The 25,003-nt window shown below is 44.7% G+C and overlaps 1 protein-coding gene across 3 annotated transcripts; it reads left to right on the top strand.

The window, feature by feature from the left end:
* The first annotated feature begins 1,094 nt into the window (after positions 1 to 1,094).
* syt16 (synaptotagmin XVI) lies at positions 1,095 to 25,003 on the top strand. Of its 3 annotated transcripts, none has more exons than XM_036954800.1 (7): positions 1,095 to 1,346; positions 9,372 to 9,608; positions 14,667 to 14,882; positions 18,012 to 18,274; positions 19,484 to 19,945; positions 20,059 to 20,248; positions 21,185 to 25,003. In XM_036954800.1, exons 1-7 carry the CDS (start codon positions 1,334 to 1,336, stop codon positions 21,496 to 21,498), a joined length of 1,695 nt encoding a protein of 564 aa, XP_036810695.1. In that variant the 5' UTR covers positions 1,095 to 1,333; the 3' UTR covers positions 21,499 to 25,003. The 3 variants fall into 3 exon arrangements, with proteins under 3 accessions (XP_036810695.1, XP_036810696.1, XP_021429930.2); XM_036954801.1 differs by having other exon boundaries at positions 1,096 to 1,346; positions 9,429 to 9,608; XM_021574255.2 differs by lacking the exons at positions 1,095 to 1,346; positions 9,372 to 9,608 and adding an exon at positions 9,740 to 10,659.

Raw genomic sequence — 25,003 nt, 5'->3', positions numbered from 1 at the left:
TCTTTATTCTCTTGCCCACCATCTTACTTTGCGTTTGCGTATGTTTCTGTGTGCGTGGGTGTGTTTGTGTATGTTTCTGTGTGCGTGGGTGCGTTTGTGTATGTTTCTGTGTGCGTGGGTGTGTTTGTGTATGTTTCTGTGTGCGTGGGTGTGTTTGTGTATGTTTCTGTGGGTGTGGTTGTGTATCTTTGATTGAATGGGCATCCAGGCAATTTAGCTGGATGGCACTGGCTGTATGACCTCTGAGGTCCGTATGGACTGCTCTCCTCTCTGTTAGTGTGTTTGCACACGATTAACTTCTACACATGGGTGACTCTGTCAAGCGGCTGTGTGTGCGTGGTTTTTAGTACTATATTATGTCACAATGAGAATACGAAGTACTAATCTAATCCCCAGATCAGATATACACTCAGTTGTTTTATCAATCTCTGCATTACATGCTGATGCGTGTCACCACCACAATGCCTGACCTGGATAACCAATGTGCTACCAACCTCAGGGCAGCCTACCAAACACACTCACTACATGCTTATTTTTTTCAATCCCAATATTTATTTCAGATGAATTGGAAATAAAGTTTGACTACAATTTGCAATTATGCAAATATTTCCATCAATTGGAGTTAACTGGGTTGTAGGATGCTGTAACATACTAGTCTTGCAGTAAATTGCTAACTGAAGATGGAGAACTAGTCTGGCATTGGAGGTGCAGAGGCGGGAGAAGAGGACAGGCAGCACACACCATGAGTATCAGCCAGTAACTGTGGGTTTTGTACACTTAAATAAAGAATTCGATCATTACTATAGTCACTCCCAGTCGCGGTAAGTAGTAGCCTATCGTTTTTGAATTATGGTGAATTGTTTCGAGTCATTTATTTATCCTATAATCTATCTAGGTCACTCACTTGGCCAACGTGTCTTTAACAAGACCGACCTGGTCCAAGTACATCTGTGTCTGGAAAGTGTTTATTTAATTTGAAATAAAATAATTTGTGCTCTGTTGGTCAAAGCCAGGTAGGTGCACATAAGGTCACTCGTGAGAAGATGAGAGAGAGACGGGAGGGAGAGGTATGGGGGCGAGCACGTCATTGTTTTGAGGCTAGGAGGGACGGTGTGTTGGCGAAACGTCAGGGTGGTAGGAAGAGTCTAAACCGTAAAATGCGGCTAGAGAGCTGGGCAACTGCGGAAGGAGGCGAGGAAACGGCCCACAGCAGCCAGTATACCCCTACCCGCCGCTATCCGTACGGCAATCTATGGACAATGTGAGCCACCGGGGATGCCACTGCAACGTTAATACTATTCACATCTAAATCGGACCTTAAACAGACTCAACCATGGCCACAGATAGTAAGTACCCCAATAGAGAAAATGAACAAATGTATTTTTTTTATAGTAGAGGAAAGGCAAGCGATAGGCTAGTACAATTATTTAATTCCACGATCTGCTGTTGCATATGCTATACGGTTGAGATTGAAGCTATTTTTTTTCTTGGTGCGTCTGGCTACAATGTTTCCATTTTACACTGCTTGATACAGTGATACAATATATAATTGTGTTGGCTGCGTCGGCTGACATAATAGGCTATAATTACGCTATTTCAGCTACGACTTTAACACGCATGTTGTGCTCTGCAATTGTATGTTGGCATATGTGAGAATTCCCCTTTGCCATATTTCCTGTGACGACCTGCTATTGCAGTCATTATTATTGACTTTTCTGAGGGCTATGTGTTAAATTATGACGCAAATGATTAGAACTCGATTCAGTGTTGGAATTAAGGATAGGCCTGCGCCCAGATGAGTATTTGCATTTTATGTAGGCTACGGCACACAGAAGTTATATTTTTGATATAGCCTGCCATCTCCAATGGAATGGTTAATCTAGGTCAACATTTGACAAGGTACAACATTAGTTTATACAAATCAGGCCATAAATAGGCTACCACTTGTGAGGTTGAATAACAGCTGACAGGAGCCTGTATGGACTTCAATGAATGGTAGAATCCCCTAACTGACTCCACACACACACACACTATAAGCGCCTTATTAAATGTGTAAAGTTATCTAACAACTGACCTATCTTTATTATTCTGTCCCATTATTTCAATAGCCTGTTGTACCAAAGCTGAATGGCCCTGCATTGTAGTGATAAAGTAACAGAGAGTAACTCACCAGCAGTTGGACTCAACCTCACTTGCCAAACATAGACATTTAGAAACACAGTCATTTCTAGTTGCCAGCATGGACATTCATGAGGGGTGTGCCTGATTTTTCACTCATAGTATATTCATTAAGAATGCCTAATCGTGTTTATATAAACTCATGGAAAGGTGTGGGTGGAGTCGAGACACCCTTTAAGGTAAATATGCAGATTTACTGTGAGACTAGAAAGTCTGTACATGCATCCATACTTTCAGATCCCTTTTCTGGGTCATATCCCTAGAGGTGGCCACTCTCTCCAGTGGACATTCTATCCCTGAACAACTGGTCTGGAACCATATCTCACCAAACTGCAAAACAAAGCCTGGGGAAAACCTAGACATACTGAACTGTAGACTAACTCAGCCGTAACCAACCTCCTCTCTCAGTTCCCACAATGGAGAGACTGAATAGATGATCTCTGTATGTTTCGGAGCTTTGTGTTGTACAGAAGCTCCTCTGAGCTGGAGAATATGGTTGAATAAGTACAGAGCACTCTGTTGTGTCTGCTGCTGCTGCTAATGTTGGCCTAGTTACAGGGCCATGCGTAATTCATACATTTCTCTCCATGTTGGGCAGACAGGGCTGGCCTGGAACTGACCGTGTGTGTGTGTGCGCATGTGTTATTCATGTACAGTATTTCCTGTTTACTGTAGTCTAAACTCTGTTCAGAATATAGCATATTAATCTATATAGTTTCATGAAACGTCAGATGTTCACACACAGACACGACTTGTTTAATTATTTTGTTAATCATCAAAAAACAATTTGGGCCAACACTTTATCTTAGATGTGTTTCAACCTTACACCAGTGGAAAGGCAGTCTAGACTTTTTGATCGATGTCATCACCTCGCTCCATGTTATTGCATCTGAGAGCATTATTCAGGAAGGGTGTTTGGCCTAGCCCAGTTGGACAGGAAGAACATTAGGAGAGATTGAGGGAGCTAGTTCTTGTAGAGTCAGACAGAACACAGGGAGGGAGAAGGAAGTAGGTTGAGAACAGAACGAAGGTTACGTATGTATCCACAGTTATGTGAGCTACATAATTAGTTCACTCCAATATGGTATCCTTCCTCGCGTCAGGATACATTCAGATTAGTCCAGTGTATCGTGTAGTGCTGAGGCTGTGGCTGACCCCCTTAAACAGCTTCCGCCGCTCTACTTCCACCTTGTCCTTTTTCGAGGTGCCGTAGATCACAGACAAAGAGGATTGAAGTGATCCAATAGCTCACATAGCCATGGTTACATACATAACCTTTTATGTAGCACTATATTGGATCACTCCATTATGGTATCACAATACCAGATTAATCGGCAAACTAGGTAAGGGCCAGGCAGAGAGCAAAGTCCTGTAGGACTGAGTTCGGGGCAGTCATAGTCGCGGTGTTCCTCCGTCCCGACTCAGGGAAGCAGAGGCAACCTCCAGCACAGCCGCCCTGACCTCATTGGCGGGGGCAACATTGACTCGATAGTACCTCTTGACCGCCATCACGGCATGCCTATATTGCGGCTAGATACACTCTCAATGTGGATGCCGCATCGAGCTGTGACTGTGAAAACCGTAAAACCGCTTGCACATATGACTCTCTCACCAGGTACAGAATTTGCCCCGCCACATTTGACATGATGCATTGGTGGAAGAAGCCATGGCGCTCCGCAAAGTGTTCACCACATTGTCCTGAAGGCCTAGACTGGTCCACTAATGCCTCTCAGAGGCCAAGCCCGAAGCTGGAAACGGTGTGGGTCCGTATGCCACAGTGTCCCCCCCCAGCCTGAAAGAGCGGGTCGGGCCTCAGGGGCAGCTGTCATGGAGTCCATGAGAGGAGGGACAACAGGAGGCTGAATCATGGTGGTCTCAGGCCAGCATGAAGCTATCAAGAGCAGCTGGTGGCCCATCAAGATGACCCTGTCTAGGATATGGAAAATGCTGGGAACACGTAAAGTGTCGTTGCCTGCCAATCGTGAGCTAGGGCATCCAGACCCAGAGGGCTTATAGGGTCTGACATCGAGAAAGAGCTGGGGAAATCAGTGTTCTCCTGAGCTGCAAACAGGTCCACCTGTGCTCTCACGAACCTGTACCAAAGCAGTAGCACCACCTGAGGGTGTAGACTCTAGTCCCCCTTCGACAGGCTGAGAGAGCATGTCCCCTGCATTTTTCAGGACCCAGGGGATACTGTATGTTCTGCTTGCAACGATGCCAAGCGGGTTTGGGCCCATGGCAAGCGCTCCCGAGCCTATGGACCAGGAAATGCTGTCCTACCAGGTAAGGCTGGAACTGTTGGAGAGCTAGGCGAACCAACCTGAGCTCCAGCACAATGAGGCACCATGGGGCCTCCAGCGGCCGCTGGCTGCCATGCCACTGAACACGGCTCCCCAACACACCAGCGCACACCAGCTCTCTGCGGTGGATTCTGATCAGGCACACCCTCTTTTACAGGAAGGAGTAGGATAGCCACTTCGATAGGGTCCTCAAACATGCACTCATCACCAGCAGTTGATGGTGTCTGTGTTGTTTTGGGTAACGGCCGTGGGAGTTGAACCATTGCTGGAGTGGCCTGATGGAACCAACAGGGTAGCCACCATCAGTAGGTCAAGTAACTGTTGGCACTCTAACACTGACAGGGCTCTTCCGAGACAGAAACGGTTGAGGTAGGATAGGATTTTTACTCTCACCTTTGGGAGGTGTCCTCATGAGAGTTGAGTCTATGGACATCCCGAGGAAGATCGCCTTCTTTGGGACTTAAGGGAAAGTGTGTTTATTACTGTGCTTAGTCCTGCAATGGTCACCTCTTGTTAAGCTAGATACTTTGCAAACTTGGTAACCGTGGAACACAGAAAAGTCTAGGCAAGATGGCTGCACCTTGTGAGAGATGAAAACATGGTGCGCCTCGTGAAACCTAGCTTACTCTTAGGGGAGAACTGCAAGAAACACACATAGTCTCTTGATCCTGCGAGGTAGGCGCGGTCCCCGAACCCCAATGCTAAAACCGTGAGGGTTCCGGTGTACGGACAAGTCACGCAGACAACTAAGACAAACTCTCAGCGCCGCTATACTGGTCGACCAAACCGAGTATCGACTAGGTTGGTACGCTGTCACAAGTAATAAAAACAAAGACAAAACCAAACAAGATGGCACAAGCCAAACCGAGTGGGGGGACAGCAGAGCACCCAGATGGAGAGGCTAGCTAGCTGCTCCAAGCTATTGAATAGCTGCGGGTATACTTCTGCGCTAATACATGCTAACGTAGAGCTCTTACCAAGCAAATCCTCTCTAGAATGAACCAAGAAAATGAAGAGCCACACTAGGCAGCTATTTAAGGGGCTCAGCAGTAGCATCAACACTAACCGGTACACAACTTTAATCTGAAATCCTATCTTGCCACGTGGAAGGATACCCTATTGGAGTGATGCAATATAGTGTTACATAACTCAACTGAGACTGGGGGCAGGAGTGCAAGATTTAACTCTAACTGGAAGCTCGGTGTGAGACATGAAGGGTGAGAGAGGACCTACAGACTCACAGTTCCCCTCTACAGGGACAGAACCTGCTCTACTCCACTCAGCCAGGACATTTGAGCTGCTTTCATTTCATCAGTATATCCTCAGTCTAGTTTGTGCCGGCTGATAGGAAGATGTATGAACATGATATCGGCTGATTAGGGGAAAAAAATCTTGATTGATTTTCAAATGTTTGAAGATGAGAGAACTTGACATTTACACTTTCTTTGCACCTCTATACAGTTTGTATCAGAGGAAACAGCAGATATGTTTCTTACATTGATAGTAATGTAACAAAATGAAAGGTTCCCGTTGTAGAAGGTTAATTTCCGCAGACCTCTGGGAGTCATTTGATAAATTGGTTGTTCTGTTGAATGCCACGACTAAAATGTCCAACAGATGGCGCTATCCTCTTTAGTCTCATGGGTTTAGGACGTTCTCTTTCTAAATCATCAAAGACAGAGAGGTTTGGGGAAGACAGATATTTCCTCTATTTGAATTCACGTAGATTGTGACCTCATTCCAGTGTGTGGGTCTGTGTAATTTTGTATTGTATTGTCTTTCATGATGTTGCATATGCTACATGAAATTGCTCAGTCTGCAGAATATTCATGCTCAACCTCATGGAACCAGCAGAGGGCATCTGCACATCAACATTGTGACAGTGCTCCGATATTGGTTATTGAAACAGGACTGAAGGCCTTGATCATTCATGTGAATGTTCAGTCTTACTTATTTTCCCTGCGTCAAGCTTATTCTATGTTGACGTTAGTATTACCTTCTTCTCATATGCATGGTTAGACAGGTGAACACATGCCCCAGTACATACAATACAGTAGCTATAGCCCACATGTTCATGATTGTTATCAATCACGACCCCCTGACTATTGTTGTGCTTCCTGGTCCCCATTCTCTCTGGGCCCTGTCCTTTGTTTCTGATCCCTACTAACACACTCACCTCATCACTGAAGAGCTCTTGTCCTCCTGACCAATCATGGCAAGACTGACTGGCAGTGCCATGGTAACATGGGTCCTTTCTCTACGTGTGGGCAAAGACACTCATTACATTATCCTCAACAGAGCCATTGGGCTGTTTCCAAGGAAACCAACTACTGCTGTGATGCTCAGGTGTTTCTGAGCTGTGAGATAGGCGTTGTGGTCATAGGGTTTGAACTAAGGAGAAAACAACATAGTGGATATGAAGAAAACATAATGTGGTATATAAGGGTTGTGTTCTTCAACCCCCTGCCCAGAAACTGATTCTCTCTCTCCCAGGCACAGTGTGTACCACAAACACATGTTGGTGTCCTCACCTCAACATCAATGCGCCAATCTACATAGTCAGCAGTACATTTTATAATAAAGATCATGCTTGGAGACTGGACACACACACATAGTCCTGTACCTTGGCACAACTACAGCTGCTACCCCAAACAATAGGACCACTCACACAATCACACAGCCAATAGACAGCATACAGTACCAGTGTTTGTTCACTGCCCTGCCCCTCTCTCTATTACACACCTGTCTACTCCAAGTCTCACTCTCCTGAAACAAGTTCATTAGCAGAGAATACATCCATATCTTCAAGACTTTTCCTTTGTAGCGAGACGATCTGATTCTACTATAGTCGTCTAGTTGAGTGATGTTGCTTTGGCTCATTCTGTTCATTCTGCTGGAGGGCTGTGAACTAGCTGGGTATGTGAGATTTATTTTGATGTGAGTGGAGAGATGTGTTTGAATGTTAATGCCTGTCTGTGCATGATCCTGTTTGATTATTCAGTAAGAGCATGCCTGCTGGAGTGTCAATGTGGTTCTGCGTGAATATTAAAACATTAGCTTGATTATTATGCTGCTGACTTTCCCACCCAGCGTTGAAATGAAACCAGGAAGAGGAGAGAACACTTTGAAGTCAGGGTTAGATTCAACGGATGACTGAAAGCATGGTAAAATTGCACCTCAACTACATGATGATGAGATCAGTCCATAGAGCTTCTTATTAGTGTGAGAATTATCACAGTGGTGTTTAGATTACCTTATAGTGGAGCTGAACAAAGGGACTTCACACTTTCTTTCAGTCTGGTGTAAACAGGGATAATTAGGTTTCCTCTCTGCTTGGCTCGGCACTACTCTAGGTATCCTTCATCTCCCTGCTGTTTCAAATGCAGCTTCTGAATTGGTATTGGTTTGTTTTCCTAGTGAAGACTCAGATGATATTGTCAGTAGTGTTGGCTCTGGTGTGTGTGTGTGTGTGTGTGTGTGTGTGTGTGTGTGTGTGTGTGTGTGTGTGTGTGTGTGTGCGCGTGTGTGTGTGTGTGTGTGTGTGTGTGTGGTAGAGGCAGATTGCCCTGCTGAGGGCTCTGTGGGAGGAGCAGGTGTCGCCCGAACCCCCTGACCCTGGTCCATTTCCTGTCCATCTGTATGGGGACACAGGGGGCTCTCAGAGAGACATAGTGGACCCGTTGTGTGCAGCAGAGAAGGAAACCCCAGTTATCTTGTTTTGGGTCTCACCACAAATTTCCTCTGGTTGTTGTATGTGGATGTGTAACAGACCACAGTGAGAGACCTTGGGGAAATAGCAGATCCAGAGGCTTAGTGCGAGAAGAGTAGTACAACAGAACAGAGAATAACGAGAGGCATCATGGAATAATGGAGAAATGAAATGGATGAAGGAATTGTATTACATGCTTCAGCGTCTTGTACACACACTCACCCACGCACACCTACAGTAATCCTCCCAGTAGTGTTGACTTCATACCATCTGTAAAGGGTGTTTCTCCAAGGCATAGAGTCATGGCAAAGCTCTACTTCTCCTTTTATTGATTCCGTTGCACTTTGGAGGTTGTCGTGGAAACCACAAAGAAAGACTTGGCTCTCTCTTGTACTGTATTTGTATTCATTGGTTGGAAGAGTCATTGAGAGTGGAGTGGAGTACTCTATTTTTCTGTCTTTCTCTTAGGGGCCATTTACATCAGTAAAATATGTCTACTGAGATCTACCTATCTTCAACATCCGATTTGCAACTTTTCTGTTCACACTAGCCTTGGATGTCGTGTGGCCAAAGCCACATTCCTGCTTCATGTGTGACTCAGAAGGAGGTAGTGTGGGAAAAATCTCTTAACGAGAGATTTGAATCTAGATCTGTCTCTTTACACTTCACAGGTATCTCTCCTGGACCGGGTTTTGTTTTGTCAAAGTAGTGTAGTGTAAAGGGGCTGTTAGTACACAAGTCCTCCTCATGGCCTTCACAAGACAGCTCACTAAACATGTCCATAGAAGGACAGGATTCTGAACTTGAGCTCAAGCAGAGGGGGATGTTTATCTATTCCTTCTGTTTTACTATTCATTAGAGTGGTTTCAAAAGAGTTGTGTAATACATGGCAAGTTACGTAACACTTACAACCCTGAATCAGAATCAGAATGTTCAATATGCAATGCTAAATCGCAAGAAAGTTTCATAAGCTTATGTATTGCAAACAAATGTATTATTATTTGAAACATGTACAATTGTATGTATATTTGCTCTAAAATTCAATAGGCAGATACCACACCCAGAATATGTAACTTCTGCCCTGTTAGCTTAATTAAACTGAAACTCTTACTAAAGTGTTGCCCATTCTGTCTGTGTGTGTATCCTGTGTGTATGACTGTATGTGTGTGTGTGTGTGTGTTCAGGCTGTCTGTTTATGTGGTCTGATCAGTGTGTCTTTGTGTGTCCTCTCTCCTTCACAGTCACCCCAGAGGCCATCGGCTTCCTGTCTGCGGTGGGTGTCTTTGTGGTGTTTCTGGCCGTCCTCTTCCTCTTCATCAATAAGAAGCTGTGTTTCTCCCGCGTTGGGGGTCTACCCTGTCTGGAGCAGCACGGCCGCGGGAAACGCTCCCGCAGCAGGCCCGGAGTCCGCCAGGGGCTGGGTGAGTGGACTGGCATGGTGCCTGACTGGGGCCTAGGGGTTATGAGCCTGGGACTGGGGAATACGGGAGGCAGAGGGGTGGGGTCTGTCTGCTCTCTGGGTCCTGAGGTAGGGTTTCTGGTATTGGGTGACCAGTTGGAGGGGTGGGCCCTGGGATGGAGACTGGAGGTGAGAGACTGTCAGTGAGGAGGGAGCGGGCCTAATGCAGGGAGACAGGTAGGAGGCCAGAGAGTGGCTGGCTGGGGAAAATATGTTATATCCATGTAATTCACTATCTTCCTTTCTTCTCAAAAATTGTAGAAATGCTGTCACTTTATCTTGAAACATACGGTAGTAGAACAATGGCACCCTTTAATGCTAATCATTCAGCTAGGGAGGAGGCTGTGCTTTGTTCGTCATTAGTCAAACACTGCAAACATTTCCCATAATCCCCAGGTAAACGTTTGGCTCTCTGTGGTTGGAGAGGGCGGTGTTCTTGGCTCCGGTATTTCCTGGTTGTTCAGTCCCTTGAGCAAACATCTCCTGCTTGGATAGGCAGAGTTTCGGCTGATACTGTACTCAAGTCAACAGTTGCAGTCATGTCACTCTGAAGTAACAGTCGTTTACAGTGCGCTGCTACGAGATGAAGCGAGACGATCCTGTATCGGAGATCCTTTCTTTGAAAGGATGGTTCGTCCAGGTATCGGAGTCTTTGTCTGCGGCCCTCCTACCCTCGGGCCAGGGACCAGGCCAGGCTAGGGAGTCTCAGACAATGTCTGCTGACCCAACACCCTCACCAGGAGACACCCAGGAGGTGTCTGATCCCTCAGAGCTCCAGGAGGACTTAGGGTCCCGTACCTCCAGGGCTGTTGTGTCCTCAATGGACCCCCAGCAGAGGCTACAGGCCCTCCAGGCTCAGCTGGCTCTACGGGGCATGAGTAGGCCTAGCAGCTCTTGTTCTGGGGCTGCCCCATCTGCAGAGTGTCTCTCTATCATACCCGAGGAGAGTGAGGTGGTGGGGAGCAGGGTGAGCTGGGCAGCCTCACGGTACTCCAGTAAGGCTGGCACAGCAGGTAAAGCGTTTATCTTTCATCACACTGGGTGGGTCAATATCAGAAGTAGATTCAGTCTGTTATACTGTGACATACTGAGATGTCAGACATCACCTTGAAGATTGTGAATAGAGAGACTCTTATGTGAATCCTCACTGTACTGTACTGATGTGTGTTTTACAGGAAGGGTGGTTAGAATATGTGTGTAAGTGCGTGGGTGACAGATACACAGAACTCTGAGGGATGCACACACACACACCCACACACTGTTGAGCGAGAGTTGTATGGATCTCTGCTATACTGTAGGCACTTGAGAGTGGCCTACTTTTAGACGTGGGCTCTGAGAGTGGCCGTCTAAATGAGCTCTCCAACATGTGCTACGGCTGTCACATGGAGACTGAGAGGACTGACAAATACTCTCAAGGTCATTCGCTTCAGGAGTGGCCCTCCGCCATATTCATTTGCATACCTTGATGGATGTGTTTGTGCAGCTCTCTGTGCCTGCACCTACAGGTCTTCTCAGCATTGTGGAGTTGAACCTTCTCACTTTATTTTCTCGATCATCTTTTAGTGCGGTCAAATGAGCATGAATCAAATGTTGTTTTTTTTTAATGGAAACCTGCTTTGAGGATTCTTCTGTGCACTCACTAGGCTTTAGTGAAGTGATGGGGGCTCTGCAAGAATAACTGTTAGGATGTGGTGAAGGTCCTGGGCGCAGGAATGATAAGCCTTGGTGTGATTGTGATGGTGGAGTACTGAGGTTGGAGTGGCAGAGAGCTGCGGTCAGTATGTTCCAGTAGTGATGACTGTGTGATAGGGTTGAATATTTTTCCGGTATTTTACAAACGTTCCATCTAGAGAATAAATCACTTTTCTCCCTGGTAACCCGGTATTTCCCGGCAAAACCGGAAGTGTCATTAAAAAGCATTATATTTGATTTGAGCTTTGATCAGCATGAAAATTCAAACCTGATGCTACACACATTAAATACATTTGATTTTTTCCTTTATTTAACTAGGCAAGTCAGTTAAGAACAAATTCTTATTTTCAATGACGACCTAGGAACAGTGGGTTAACTGCCTGTTCAGGGGCAGAACGACAGATTTGTACCTTGTCAGCTCGGGGGTTTGAACTTGCAACCTTCCGGTTACTAGTCCAATGCTCTAACCACTAGCCCAAGCCCAAATGATTGTGCCATTATCCAATACATAATACGATATAGGCTACTGCACATTACACATGACAGAAAAATATAAAAGCCGATAGTATCATGACACTAGGTGAGACCCAAATGCAGACACAGGAGGCAGATGGTTGGAGTTTAAGATGTTTAATAAATCCACAGGGAATAGGAAAGAGAATGGTCGTGGACAGGCAAAAGGTCATAACCAGATCAGAGTCCAGGAGGTACAGAGTGGCAGGCAGGCTCGAGGTCAGGGCAGGCAGAATGGTCAGGCAGGCTCGGGGTCAGGGCAGGCAGAATGGTCAGGCAGGCTCGGGGTCAGGGCAGGCAGAATGGTCAGGCAGGCTCGAGGTCAGGGCAGGCAGAATGGTCAGGCAGGCTCGGGGTCAGGGCAGGCAGAATGGTCAGGCAGGCTCGGGGTCAGGGCGGGCAGAAAGGTCAGGCAGGCTCGGGGTCAGGGCAGGCAGAATGGTCAGGCAGACGGGTACAGAGTCCAGAACAGGCAAGGGTCAAAACCGGGAGGACTAGAAAAAGGATAAAAGGCAAAGCAGGAAAACGGGAAAAAACACTCGTAGGCTTGGACATACAAGACGAACTGGCACAGAGAGACAGTTCTGGGACACACTGGGAAAACAAGTGACACCTGGAGGTGGTGGAGACAATAATGAGGACAGGTGAAACCGATCAGAATGTGACAGGAAGATGTAGCTCGCTATATGCTCTCTTGGGTAAATAATGAAACTAGCTCCAGTAGGCTAATCTTGTTTAGTGTGAACTATATTACTGTATTGTATTATACTATATTATATGGGCTGGAATTAGGCCTACTCACATCGTTCAAACCCTGATAAAGCAGAAGAGAACATGTGATTCGGGTGCAAGCACTTGCGGCCAACAAAGTTACAAGTGTCGGCTAGCTAATTAGATTTTAAATGTTAAATATAATAGGGCCTATTTGTATAATTATTGGTAGGCTGACTCATATGTACCTTTTTATAATATTTCCCCTAATGTTGTTATATGTAGCCTACCCCCTCTTTCTCTCTATTGTTTCTTCATTCCTTCCTCGCTTACAACAGTTAAATGAAATAAGTTTGTCCTCATCTTCATCATTTTAATGACATGCTTAACATAATATATAGTACTATAATTAGATGCAGACGGCTTTCACTTCTCTTCATGAAGATTGAATGGTTATGGGTCTGAATAAATAAATGCCATAGCCTACCACCATCGCGCGTTCCCTCTTCTTTTAAACTACCCGTGAGTTCTATTGGCTGCTGTATTTAACATTCAGCAAACAAGAGCTTGCATCCCTCTTAGAATAGTCTATTGGCATAAGAAATGCAAAGAAATAATGTCCAGCAAGCTATTCTAGTCTAGCTTTTCCTGCATGGGACTCCAAGAGCTAAGGAGCAGTTTTTAAGGAGAGGCCAGAGGAGCACAGGTGTTTGTGTATTGCACAAGAGACAGAGGCTATAAATTATAAGCTTGTTATGCATAACCCATCATTAGTTAGCTAAAAAATGTGGCTAAAACTGCATTGAATTTATTACCTGGAAGAGGTAGGCTAGGAAATCTCTATATAGAGGGCTATATATATCAATCTAGAACAGGATTATCTATTTTGGATGCAATTTGAATAGAGTTTATGGGAGAGAGAGAAAGGCTGCGAGAGAGTGCTCGCGTGTACACTGATTTAAAGCAACGATATTCGAGTGATAGGCTATTTTAAAACTCTGCAGCTGCAATAAGAAAAAATGTAAAAAATCTTTACAATTAAAAAAACAAGTTGACTCCCGAAAGCCAGATGGAGATGGGTAAATTAGATGCACATTCGGTCTTCATATTATTGTAGCATAGGCTTCGCTGCAGCAAGTGTAACAAAAAGTTACCATGATGAGATAGATGATAACGCAGTTCACAATGCATGTAGACCTGTCTGTGGTTTTGGCCGGTAAATCCCGGTAAATCACGGTAACCGGGTTTCCGCCATTCAACCCTACTGTGTGATGATATTAAGGCTAAGGGTTAGATGGCTCTCGGTACTGCAGCCCTGGAGACGCATTGAACACGAGGTGGGCAGGGCCACAGCAAATCAATCAGCAGCCTCTCGCCCACTCACTAGAGCCATCCAAGGGTTACCATGGTGATGTATGGTTCAGGTAAAGAGGGTGGTATTGTACTGGGTGACCTACACTGACGAGGGAGACAGGGCCAGAGACATGTGATACGTCTCCATTACAGCCTCAATCAATATGTCAACAGACACTTACATAACCAAGTTACTCACTGTCTTTCTGTCCATCACTGGTGGAACTAATGGTGTTCAGATGAAATGCTTTGTTGAGAGGGAGGGAGAGAGTGAGAGAGAGAGAGTGTATGAAAGGATAACAGGTAACAGCTAATTTGTTTTGTAATGCTTTGGGGATGTACAGCTGGCACTTCTCTCCCGCTCTCCTTGTTCTGGTTTCATAGCATGTTAGATCACTGGTTGACACTAAAGTCCCAGTGATCCAACACTCCTCTGCCAGGCACAATCCAATTTGGGTATGCGGGTTGTGCTTGTGATCGTTTTATCAAATGGTCTTTGAATTCATTCCTGTGTTTGTCTTGCCTTCAGCAGTAGTTTTAACAAGCACACGTATTGATGTGATCATATTCACATTGTTATTATTGATGTGTTTCTCTATCCTCCTCTCCTCTCTTATCCTCTCCTCTCCTACTATAATCCTACTATAATAATTCAGTTCTATAGTAGCTCTCCTGCCTGCACCTTCTCTCCTTCTCTTTGTGAACTCTGCATTCCGTGTGTGTGTGTTTGTGTGATCTCTGGTCCATCCAGTGAACAGTTACGGGGATGGTGAGGATCAGTCCAGCTCATCGGATAGTGAGGACGAGGTAGTGAAGCAGTTTGAGATCTCAGTGTCTCGCTCTCAGAGCTTCCGCTCTACAGGGACCACCGAGGTTGTAGCCCAGGCTGCACCGGGAAAACGCCACAAGTTCACCCGCCTACTCTCTGACCAGGAGGAGGGCAGCACAGAGCCCTCAGACTGCGAAGGTACACGTACACACACACATAACGCACACAGAGACACACGTTCTGACACAGTACAGAGTACAGATTAATTGGAGGATCTTAATTGGATCACAACTTTCTTGCAACGCAGGACATTTGAAACTTGTAGTGTATTTGAGGTTTAGAAAGGCTTCTGAAGTTTGTAATTTCCACATTTCAGACTTGATTTTCTCTTACGGAAATGTATCAAGCCCTAGAAAAATGTCCATTAATTATAATCCACATAATAATTCACATTTCCTGTAGCTGCAGGATTATCTTCCTGCTGTAGCAAACTGGCTCAAAATTACAGTGCCTTGCGAAAGTTTTCGGCCCCCTTGAACTTTGCGACCTTTTGCCACATTTCAGGCTTCAAACATAAAGATATAAAACTGTATTTTTTTGTGAAGAATCAACAACAAGTGGGACACAATCATGAAGTGGAACGACATTTATTGGATATTTCAAACTTTTTTAACAAATCAAAAACTGAAAAATTGGGCGTGCAAAATTATCCAGCTCCTTTACTTTCAGTGCAGCAAACTCTCTCCAGAAGTTCAGTGAGGATCTCTGAATGATCCAATGTTGACCTAAATGACTAATGAGGATAAATACAATCCACCTGTGTGTAATCAAGTCTCCGTATAAATGCACCTGCACTGTGATAGTCTCAGAGGTCCGTTAAAAGTGCAGAGAGCATCATGAAGAACAAGGAACACACCAGGCAGGTCCGAGATACTGTTGTGAAGAAGTTTAAAGCCGGATTTGGATACAAAAAGATTTCCCAAGCTTTAAACATCCCAAGGAGCACTGTGCAAGCGATAATATTGAAATGGAAGGAGTATCAGACCACTGCAAATCTACCAAGACCTGGCCGTCCCTCTAAACTTTCCGCTCATACAAGGAGAAGACTGATCAGAGATGCAGCCAAGAGGCCCATGATCACTCTGGATGAACTGCAGAGATCTACAGCTGAGGTGGGAGACTCTGTCCATAGGACAACAATCAGTCATATATTGCACAAATCTGGCCTTTATGGAAGAGTGGCAAGAAGAAAGCCATTTCTTAAAGATATCCATAAAAAGTGTTGTTTAAAGTTTGCCACAAGCCACCTGGGAGACACACCAAACATGTGGAAGAAGGTGCTCTGGTCAGATGAAACCAAAATTGAACTTTTTGGCAACAATGCAAAACGTTATGTTTGGCGTAAAAGCAACACAACTCATCACCCTGAACACACCATCCCCACTGTCAAACATGGTGGTGGCAGCATCATGGTTTGGGCCTGCTTTTCTTCAGCAGGGACAGGGAAGATGGTTAAAATTGATGGGAAGATGGATGGAGCCAAATACAGGACCATTCTGGAAGAAAACCTGATGGAGTCTGCAAAAGACCTGAGACTGGGACGGAGATTTGTCTTCCAACAAGACAATGATCCAAAACATAAAGCAAAATCTACAATGGAATGGTTCAAAAATAAACATATCCAGGTGTTAGAATGGCCAAGTCAAAGTCCAGACCTGAATCCGATCGAGAATCTGTGGAAAGAACTGAAAACTGCTGTTCACAAATGCTCTCCATCCAACCTCACTGAGCTCGAGCTGTTTTGCAAGGAGGAATGGGAAAAAAATTCAGTCTCTCGATGTGCAAAACTGATAGAGACATACCCCAAGCGACTTACACCTGTAATCGCAGCAAAAGGTGGCGCTACAAAGTATTAACTTAAGGGGGCTGAATAATTTTGCACGCCCAATTTTTCAGTTTTTGATTTGTTAAAAAAGTTTGAAATATCCAATAAATGTTGTTCCACTTCATGATTGTGTCCCACTTGTTGTTGATTCTTCACAAAAAAATACAGTTTTATATCTTAATGTTTGAAGCCTGAAATGTGGCAAAAGGTTGCAAAGTTCAAGGGGACCGAATACTTGCGCAAGGCACTGTAGATCCTACATCTGTACACACACTCAAAACACGTCCTCTAATCTGATCCAATGGGATGTAAATGAATCAACCCACCGCTCCAGAGCCCAAAAATAACATTTCATCACAGACTGCTGTCTGTAAAGATCTCAGGCTGAGCTTGGTTGGCCCACTCTGTGAGGGATCAACACAGAGATAGTGAGAGAGCGCTCTGGGTCTTTAGATTAATTAGTGACTTGTTTGGACTCAAATGGCTGCTGTTGTCTACGACAGGCTATAAGAATTATCAGTTTAAGTGGTGACAGCAGACCCAGGCATTATACAGATGTCATGGCCCTGGATAATAAGGGGGGATTTACCCACCCAACCCCCTCTTCCACCACTAGTTACTGGTACATAAAGAGTACAGTTCAAGTCTAAGTGTTCATCAAAGCCCCTGTTAGACGCATTGGAGGCCCCTTGCATTATGAATTCCCTGACTATGCCTAAATATTTTTTCATTGAATTCAATTATTTTATTGAACAAATAATCCATTTGTTTGTATGACTGACATCCTGTCATGGGGGTTCAACATGCCTCAGTGACTCACAATAACTACCTGTGACTCACAATAACTACCTGTGAATCATAATAACTACCTGTGACTCATAATAACTACCTATGATTCAAAATAACTACCACATTTCCTTCCTCCAGCGAGCATGTGACTGGTGGTGTTATGATATAACTAGTGGTCTGATCGACCCTGGGAACACACAACACACACTGATGAGTCACACTGTGCCCTGTTGCCATGGTGATCGCTCTCTGTAGTCGTTGATATAACTGTCGGTCTGCCCTTAATGATACAGAATTGGAGGTAATTGCCATTGATCAGCTCATGGTGCAGCCCCATACCAGCCACACTAATTGAAGGAACAGGTTTCTGAAAAGTTATGCAATTTCTGTTCAAATAGGAGGCTTTATATTGCTTATGTTTATAAAATGCATTCAATTACTATGTTATACACACAGGGCTGGCTTGTATTTCATATCCCAAGGATGTTTCATGACAATGTTTAATTACAGAAGTCTGTTCTGTCCGATATGTTTATTAAGGGAAGCCTGTTCCATTTCAGACTGCATACTATACAAAATATCTCAGTGTGAGTGTGCTGTATGTTTCCATGTGATATTGTGTCTTTATGAAGCCCTGCTGTGATCGTCCCCAGACGTGGACGGAGACCTGAGCAGGCTGAGTTACCAGAACCCCCTGTCATACGGGGATGAGAAGCGGGGCTCCCTGGGGTCCCAGGAAATGGCTGAGGTGCTGGACGGCCCACCACGGGAGGGCTCGCTGGACACAGGGGGCAGCCCGGCCCCCAACATGAGTCGCCAGGCCACCGAGGGGAGCCTTGAGATGGAGACAGCTGTGGACAACCAGGGTGACGACAACAACGACCCTACAGACAGCTCCTCCACATGGAGCCCAGAGGTACTGCAGCCAACGAGCCCTCGCTGTCACCTTGGGCCTGGTGAACCAAAGTTTCTTGATCAGGGTTCAGGAAACAGTCCTAGCCCTACTAATAACATACAGTAGATTTGCTATACAGAGAAACAGTTTTTTCTCAAGGGAAATGTTGGTTGGCAATAAGAGGCAGCTATGCCCATCATGCCACACTGATGAGGAACCTGACAAGGAGAAGATGTTTTGTATTAGTCCCACAGTCTTTTCCTGTCAGATGAATTTTGGGCATACCAAGAAAAGGCTGACATGAGGCCCAGGGGCACATTGGAAACAGTGCATAACTCCTTCCTTATGCCTCATAAATATTGATGAAATGTGGCACAACCTGTTGCTGTAAAGCGTTACTGAGTATTGCTAATGCTTGCATAAGCGTTGTGTTTGTGTGCTACTGTGCTAAAGCACTTATGTGTCATGTTTGATTTAGGCGCCCAGTTGGAGTGAGGTGAGAGCGAGTGGGCAAGTGATGCTGGCTAGCACTGCAGGCCTCCATTTCACTGTCTGCCCAGACCCAGGCCCAGACGTGCTTTTGCGACAGCTTGTCGCTGTGTGTGTGTGTGAAATGGGGAGCAATCTGTGCATGAGTATCCCACTAACTTTTTTTCACCTTTTATCCAACTCACTTTGTCGAATAGAACATGGTATGTAGCTAATAGATACCTTCGACATGTATTGAAAGATATATATATATATATATGGATGTGAATGTGAATGGAACAACACATACAGATACACGTGAATGAAAGCAAATTGTTTGCATCATTGTATATTGTTTGTTTTGGATCATTTGAGTCGTGGCTAACCTTGAGCGTCAGGTTGTCGTGTCAGTAAATGAAGGGAGTGTTGGGGAGGGATATAGCTTGAAGAAGCGCATGTCGCCTGATCTGTGCAGTATATTGTAGCTGCCACTATGATTATCTTAGCTGTGGTTGCCGTGCCAACACCAACACTCCGCCTGCTCTGTCAACATGATGACCCAATCGATGCTGTGTTTACTGACCGCATGAAGCGCTGCTTGGCTGGCGTCAATTTTCTCTTTAACACCATCCTCTATCTTTGCCTGATGCAAAATACAGTATGTGATTAGAATTATGACATTGATGACTATTTCATATGTTGGCTTCTCGCAGGGAGCATATATCAGCAACTGTCTGTGTTTTCTGCTTCTCCTCCTCTCAGCAGGAGCATCTTCCTGTAGAGGAGGTCCTCCCTTGCCCCCCCAGCTCCACCTCACGCCCCCCTATCACCAAATGTGGTGACCTCGAGGTCACCCTGGACTACAAGGCCGCCTCTCAGAAGCTGTTTGTTACCGTTGTGACCGCGCGGGACATCCCAGACAAAGGGCGCAGTGGGATGGACTCGTGGCAGGTGCATGTGGTCCTGCTCCCAGCAAAGAAGCAGCGCCATAAGACCTCCGTCCAAAAGGGGTCCGTGCCCGAATTCAACGAGACCTTCCGTTTTTCACACCTGGAGCCTTCTGAGCTGGGTACCTCTGCCCTGCGCTTCCGGCTCTACGCCCTGGGGGGCCGGATGTCCCGTGAGCGCATGATGGGGGAGAAGGTAGTCCGCCTTGAGGGGCTGAGCCCAGAGGGGGGAGATATGGACACCACGCTGGTGCTGGAGCCCCGCAGCAACATGAAGGTGAGAGAATAGACCCTTAACATCACCCAAAGACACAACAAAACACTGCTAACATGTTACTGTATACGATGCAAACTTATACTGTATGTGTGTAACCTTCTCCTGTGCTCCAGAGTGTTGACTCTCAGGTCAGTCTAGCTGGGGTGTCCCAGAGTGACAGTGCGTCCTCCACCCAGTCTCTAACCCACGGGGGCGTCCCTGAGCTGCTGGTGGGCCTGTCCTACAACGCCACCACCGGGCGCCTCTCTGTGGAGCTCATCAAGGGAAGCCACTTCCGCAACCTTGCCATTAACAGGCCGCCCGGTGAGCAAACACCATCACACACACACCCATGTTTACCATCATACGTACAGACTATCAGATTGTAAGGGCTATTGCAAAGTTCCAATTCGCCACTTGATGCATGAGTGATGTTTCTGATGCCCTAAACAGAAGAGACTGGTGGGAGGAGCTATAGGAGGACGGGCTCATTGTAATGGCTGGAATGGAGTTAATGGAATGGAGTCAAAAATGGTTTCCATATACCATTCTATTTACTCCATTCCAGCCATGACAAGGAGCCTGTCCTCCTATAGCTCCCCTCACCAGCCTCCTCTGGCGCTAATGATTTTATTTTATTTGGACTAAATGATGTAATGTCCAGACTTAGATATATTGTTGGGTGATGTAATGAATAAAAGAGTATGATGACACATTATACTTGATGATTCACCGTGATGGTTTGTGGTTCAGTAATCTGTGTTAAAGGCAATCTTGTGAATAGCGGTAAAAGAAACTGCTGAATCTCCTGTTCACCTATGCATGACCACTACCTGGTTACCGGTGACCTTATACACCTGACCCACCACATGACCCATAACCTCAGTGAGACTGCTCTCTAGTGGTGAGAAATTACAGTCCAAAACTGACAAAACTATACAAACATACACCAGAGGAGGCTGCTGGGGGGAGGACGGATCATAATAATGGCTGGAACATAGCAAATGGAATGGCATCAAACCATGTGTTTGCTGTATTTGATACCATTCCACTCATACTGCTCCAGCCATTACCACAAGCCTGTCCTCCCAAATGAAGGAGCCACCAACCTCCTGTGACATACACCCTATCAAAATGGCTCTTAAACAGAATGCACCCCCATGCAATCATGACTTAGTCAATCATACTTTTTTTGTTTATCCCTCTTGACTTCATTAGCTCTATCTTAGCCTCTCCTTTCTTTCTGTCTCCCTCCCTCAGACACCTATGGGAAGCTGACTCTGCTCAACTCAGTGGGCCAGGAGATCTCCAGGTGTAAGACATCAGTGCGGCGGGGGCAGCCCAACCCCGTCTACAAGGAGACCTTTGTATTCCAGGTTGCCCTGTTCCAGCTGTGTGACGTCACCCTCATGGTGTCCATCTACAACCGCCGCAGCATGAAGCGTAAGGAGATGGTGGGCTGGCTCGCCCTGGGCCAGAACAGCAGCGGGGAGGAGGAGCAGCTGCACTGGCTGGACATGAAGGAGTGTAAAGGCCAGCAGGTCTGTCGCTGGCACGTCCTCCTGGAAGCCTAGAAGCCAGGATGGAGAGGAAAGGATGGGAAGCAAATCCCCACCACTTACCCAGTCACTTAGGGCCCAATTCCGACGTATAATGCCTTTCTTACTCACCACTTTCCTACGCACTTCTCAGTAGTTGGTATTCAGACTTACCTTATGAAGGTGGGAACAGGGATTTGCAGGTGTGGTTCCCTTGCACGTGCTGAATGAATGTAATTCAACCACTGAAACCTACGCACTTCCTGGCCAACAGATTTTCTTGTGGAGTTTTCATTCAATAGGGTTTTCTGTACATTTATCTTGAACCATCCTTTTAAATGCGGTGTACCTTTAAGTTTGTCCACAGACTCACTAGAATATATAGTGAGAACGGTTTCAGAATATTAGGGATCAATGAAAGAAAGCCATCTACATATGCACCATCTAAATATATGCATATTTGTGTCTGTTTCAGCACCAAATGGTAGATTTAAAAATACTTTGATCTTGTAGATTATTTAGTGATAGGAAAGTATTTATGAATCATAAAAAACAGGTTTGGAGAGCGTTTATGCACGAAAGAAAGAAAACGGTGGTTTGATTCATTCTTAAAATTGTTAACCCGTGGTAATGTTGGAAGATTAGTGTACATAGAATTATAATAGGGAGAATAGTGTACAATAGTAGGCTATACCCATGTTTATTGCCTGCACTAACCATGGAACTGTGTGATGACACGGCCAGGTATTGCGCCATGCGACTTACGGCTTGGTCTGCGCCCTTCTCCGTAATGATTTAATTAGCCTACATATATATTTTTATATTATCAACTGTTACTAATGATCCTCAGCAACAACCACATGGCCGTGGCAGCGTTTACAGAGGAAGCAAATGAACGTAAACGAAACAATGTATTTAAATGGAATGATAATGTAGGCTATAGCAATTGAGGGAACTAACAGTAAATTGGCAGGAGAATGTGTGTTATTAGGATTACTAAATGCACTCATCACTCGGGTTGGAATCGGGCCCCTAGTTACTAAGTTGGTTGTTCCTGGTAAGTGGAGGGAGTTATCCTGACTCCAGTCCCCGGACAGACACCTGCTCTGTGTAGGCAGGAGAGCCTCAACACAACTACTGCGGCCCCACCATGACTACAATCTGCAACCTACAGCTCCACACACCTGTTTACACCATTGATGAGCAAAAAAGGATTTCACATAGCAAAAAAAAACAACAAAAAAAGTGCTTCAATTATGCCGATATGGATATACAGAAAAGATAAATTGTTGCATTTATTCTATGGGTTTTTATAAGTTTAAATTCAGAAAAGGTTATTGAGTATTGGTTTCAACTATAGTTACATTGTGTTGTCACAGACAGCTAGAAGTTTGGTTGGTCTTCTCTGTATATCCGCTATGAAGATGTCAAACATTGTGTCATACAAAAATGAGTATACTGTTATGATTGTCCAAGGACAATGGTTTTTGATGAATTACTATCGTACTTTATTCAGCCACACTTCAAGGTGAAGAAAAACAAATATTTTAGAATGATTTCTTCCTTTATGAGGGAAAGGGAGACTGAAATCTTTGTTCTTTTGTATCATTCCAAACATACATTTAATCATTTGGATTTCAAAACTGTTTTGATAGATTTCTTCCTGCTTTCTACTTTTCTAGGTTTTGAAACTGTATAGTTCAGGGTAATTTCACATTGAATGAGCATGTTTTCTGTTCTTTATCACACGTGTTTGTATCTTCATCTACAACTTTTACTCCTCCTCTCCTACTGTAAGACATGACCTGCTCTCAGACAAACAACTGAAGGACTTTTTATGACTCTTTATATTACTCTATTTGATGAGAACATCTGTCCACTCTGTCTGACAGATTCAATCTCTTCATTTAGTGGCCCTTTCTTAGTGACTTCCCAGGGTAAAGTTCATTTCAACTGCCATCCATGCTGAGCTGAAAAGAGGCTTTAAATATCCCAGTGCATCTGTTAATAATATCATGCCATGAATGACCCTCCCAAGCAGTGTATTATTTTTCTCTGCTCATTGGTAGTTTCAGTCCTTGGACCGTACAGTGTGATGATGAAGATGATGCTGATGCTCATGGCCAAGTCTGCCTCAGCTTCATTATATCCTATGGCAGTAGCTGCTTTTGGGTGATTACACTTATTACACACCCTAGGTCAAGGGTTTCTCACACCAAGGAGGATATTTTAGAGCAACTGTATTCCTACTAAGCATATTTTGCAAAGCACCTCTCCCTGGACAGCAGTTTACTGGTCTTCTAGTCCACTGGTCTTCAACCTTAGTGTACCTACAGTTCAGTCAGTGTCTGGCTTGTGGACTCCTATGGGGCCTGTCTGATTAACTCTATCTAAGCAGTCATTGATTGTTCAATTAAGTACTGAGGTGGACTGTAAATCAGTATTATTCTCTGCCATTTGAGTTAATTATGCATGGTCCATGACCTGTGGGGTGTTATGGAGCATTGAACCTGCAACCTTCACAACCACTCTGTTTTCCTGGATAGACAACAGATGTAATTAGGTCCCTTGGGTTGCATAGGGGAATCATACTCTTAGTCAAAACACCAGGGTTTGACTCAATTAGAGAGCTGTGCTACATATGAAAATGTACATTTCCTCCAATCAAACTAATCACCCCTACATCACATATGGAATTCTTCCAATGAGAAGAATGGATGGAGAAATATATTTGAGCTTCCTTGGAACTGAGTGGCTGTCTTAGAATTGCCCAGGTTGGTCAAACGTTTACATTTGTATCAAAGGTTAAAACCACTTTTTTTTCACTTTTAGCGAGAACATTTAACTTAGTAAGTAACTGATTCAGGGAAGAGAATAGCACTGCGTTTGATGATGATCTTTTCATTACAAGATGACAAACTATGGATGCCACAGTTGGAGAGACTTTCCTCTGCTCTGTGGATGAACTAACCTAACCTGATATGACTGGTAGGTGCAGTTCATGTCATGTTTATAACACGGGTTTGTATAGTTAATGATTTGACCAATGATTCCAGAATGACCATTACATTGATAAGATGTTATTTACTGTACCGGCTGAACCAATTATGATGTATTGTATGCATGTCAAGAGTTGCTGTACATGATCCCTCTATATTTTTGACATTTGAAATGATCAAGATGCCCTCTGAAGTATATGTTACTACTACAGCATGCTAGCTTTCAGCTTCCACACAGTGAGATTCTAATGAAGTGCCTGTATCGTAAGGGTAAGAGTTGATGCCTGTATGGGGTGAAATTGATAGATGCATAAAATAGAAATACATGCATAAAAATGAGCATGAGTGTATAGTCAACCATGTTTAATGTTCCTGTGAGATGCAGCTGTATGCACGGACTGTTGATTTGTTCTCATGCCTATATACACAGTGCCTGCACCATGCATGCAAAGAATGACAATGACATAGATAGTACTTTTGTACATACTGGTGGTATTAGTTTTGTTCTTCCTAATAAAATAAAGATCCACGTTGTAGTAAAA

This window comes from Oncorhynchus mykiss, chromosome 19, assembly GCF_013265735.2.
Source record: "Oncorhynchus mykiss isolate Arlee chromosome 19, USDA_OmykA_1.1, whole genome shotgun sequence".
Taxonomy (NCBI): Eukaryota; Metazoa; Chordata; class Actinopteri; order Salmoniformes; family Salmonidae; genus Oncorhynchus; species Oncorhynchus mykiss.
This window is presented reverse-complemented; position numbering and strand designations above follow the sequence as displayed.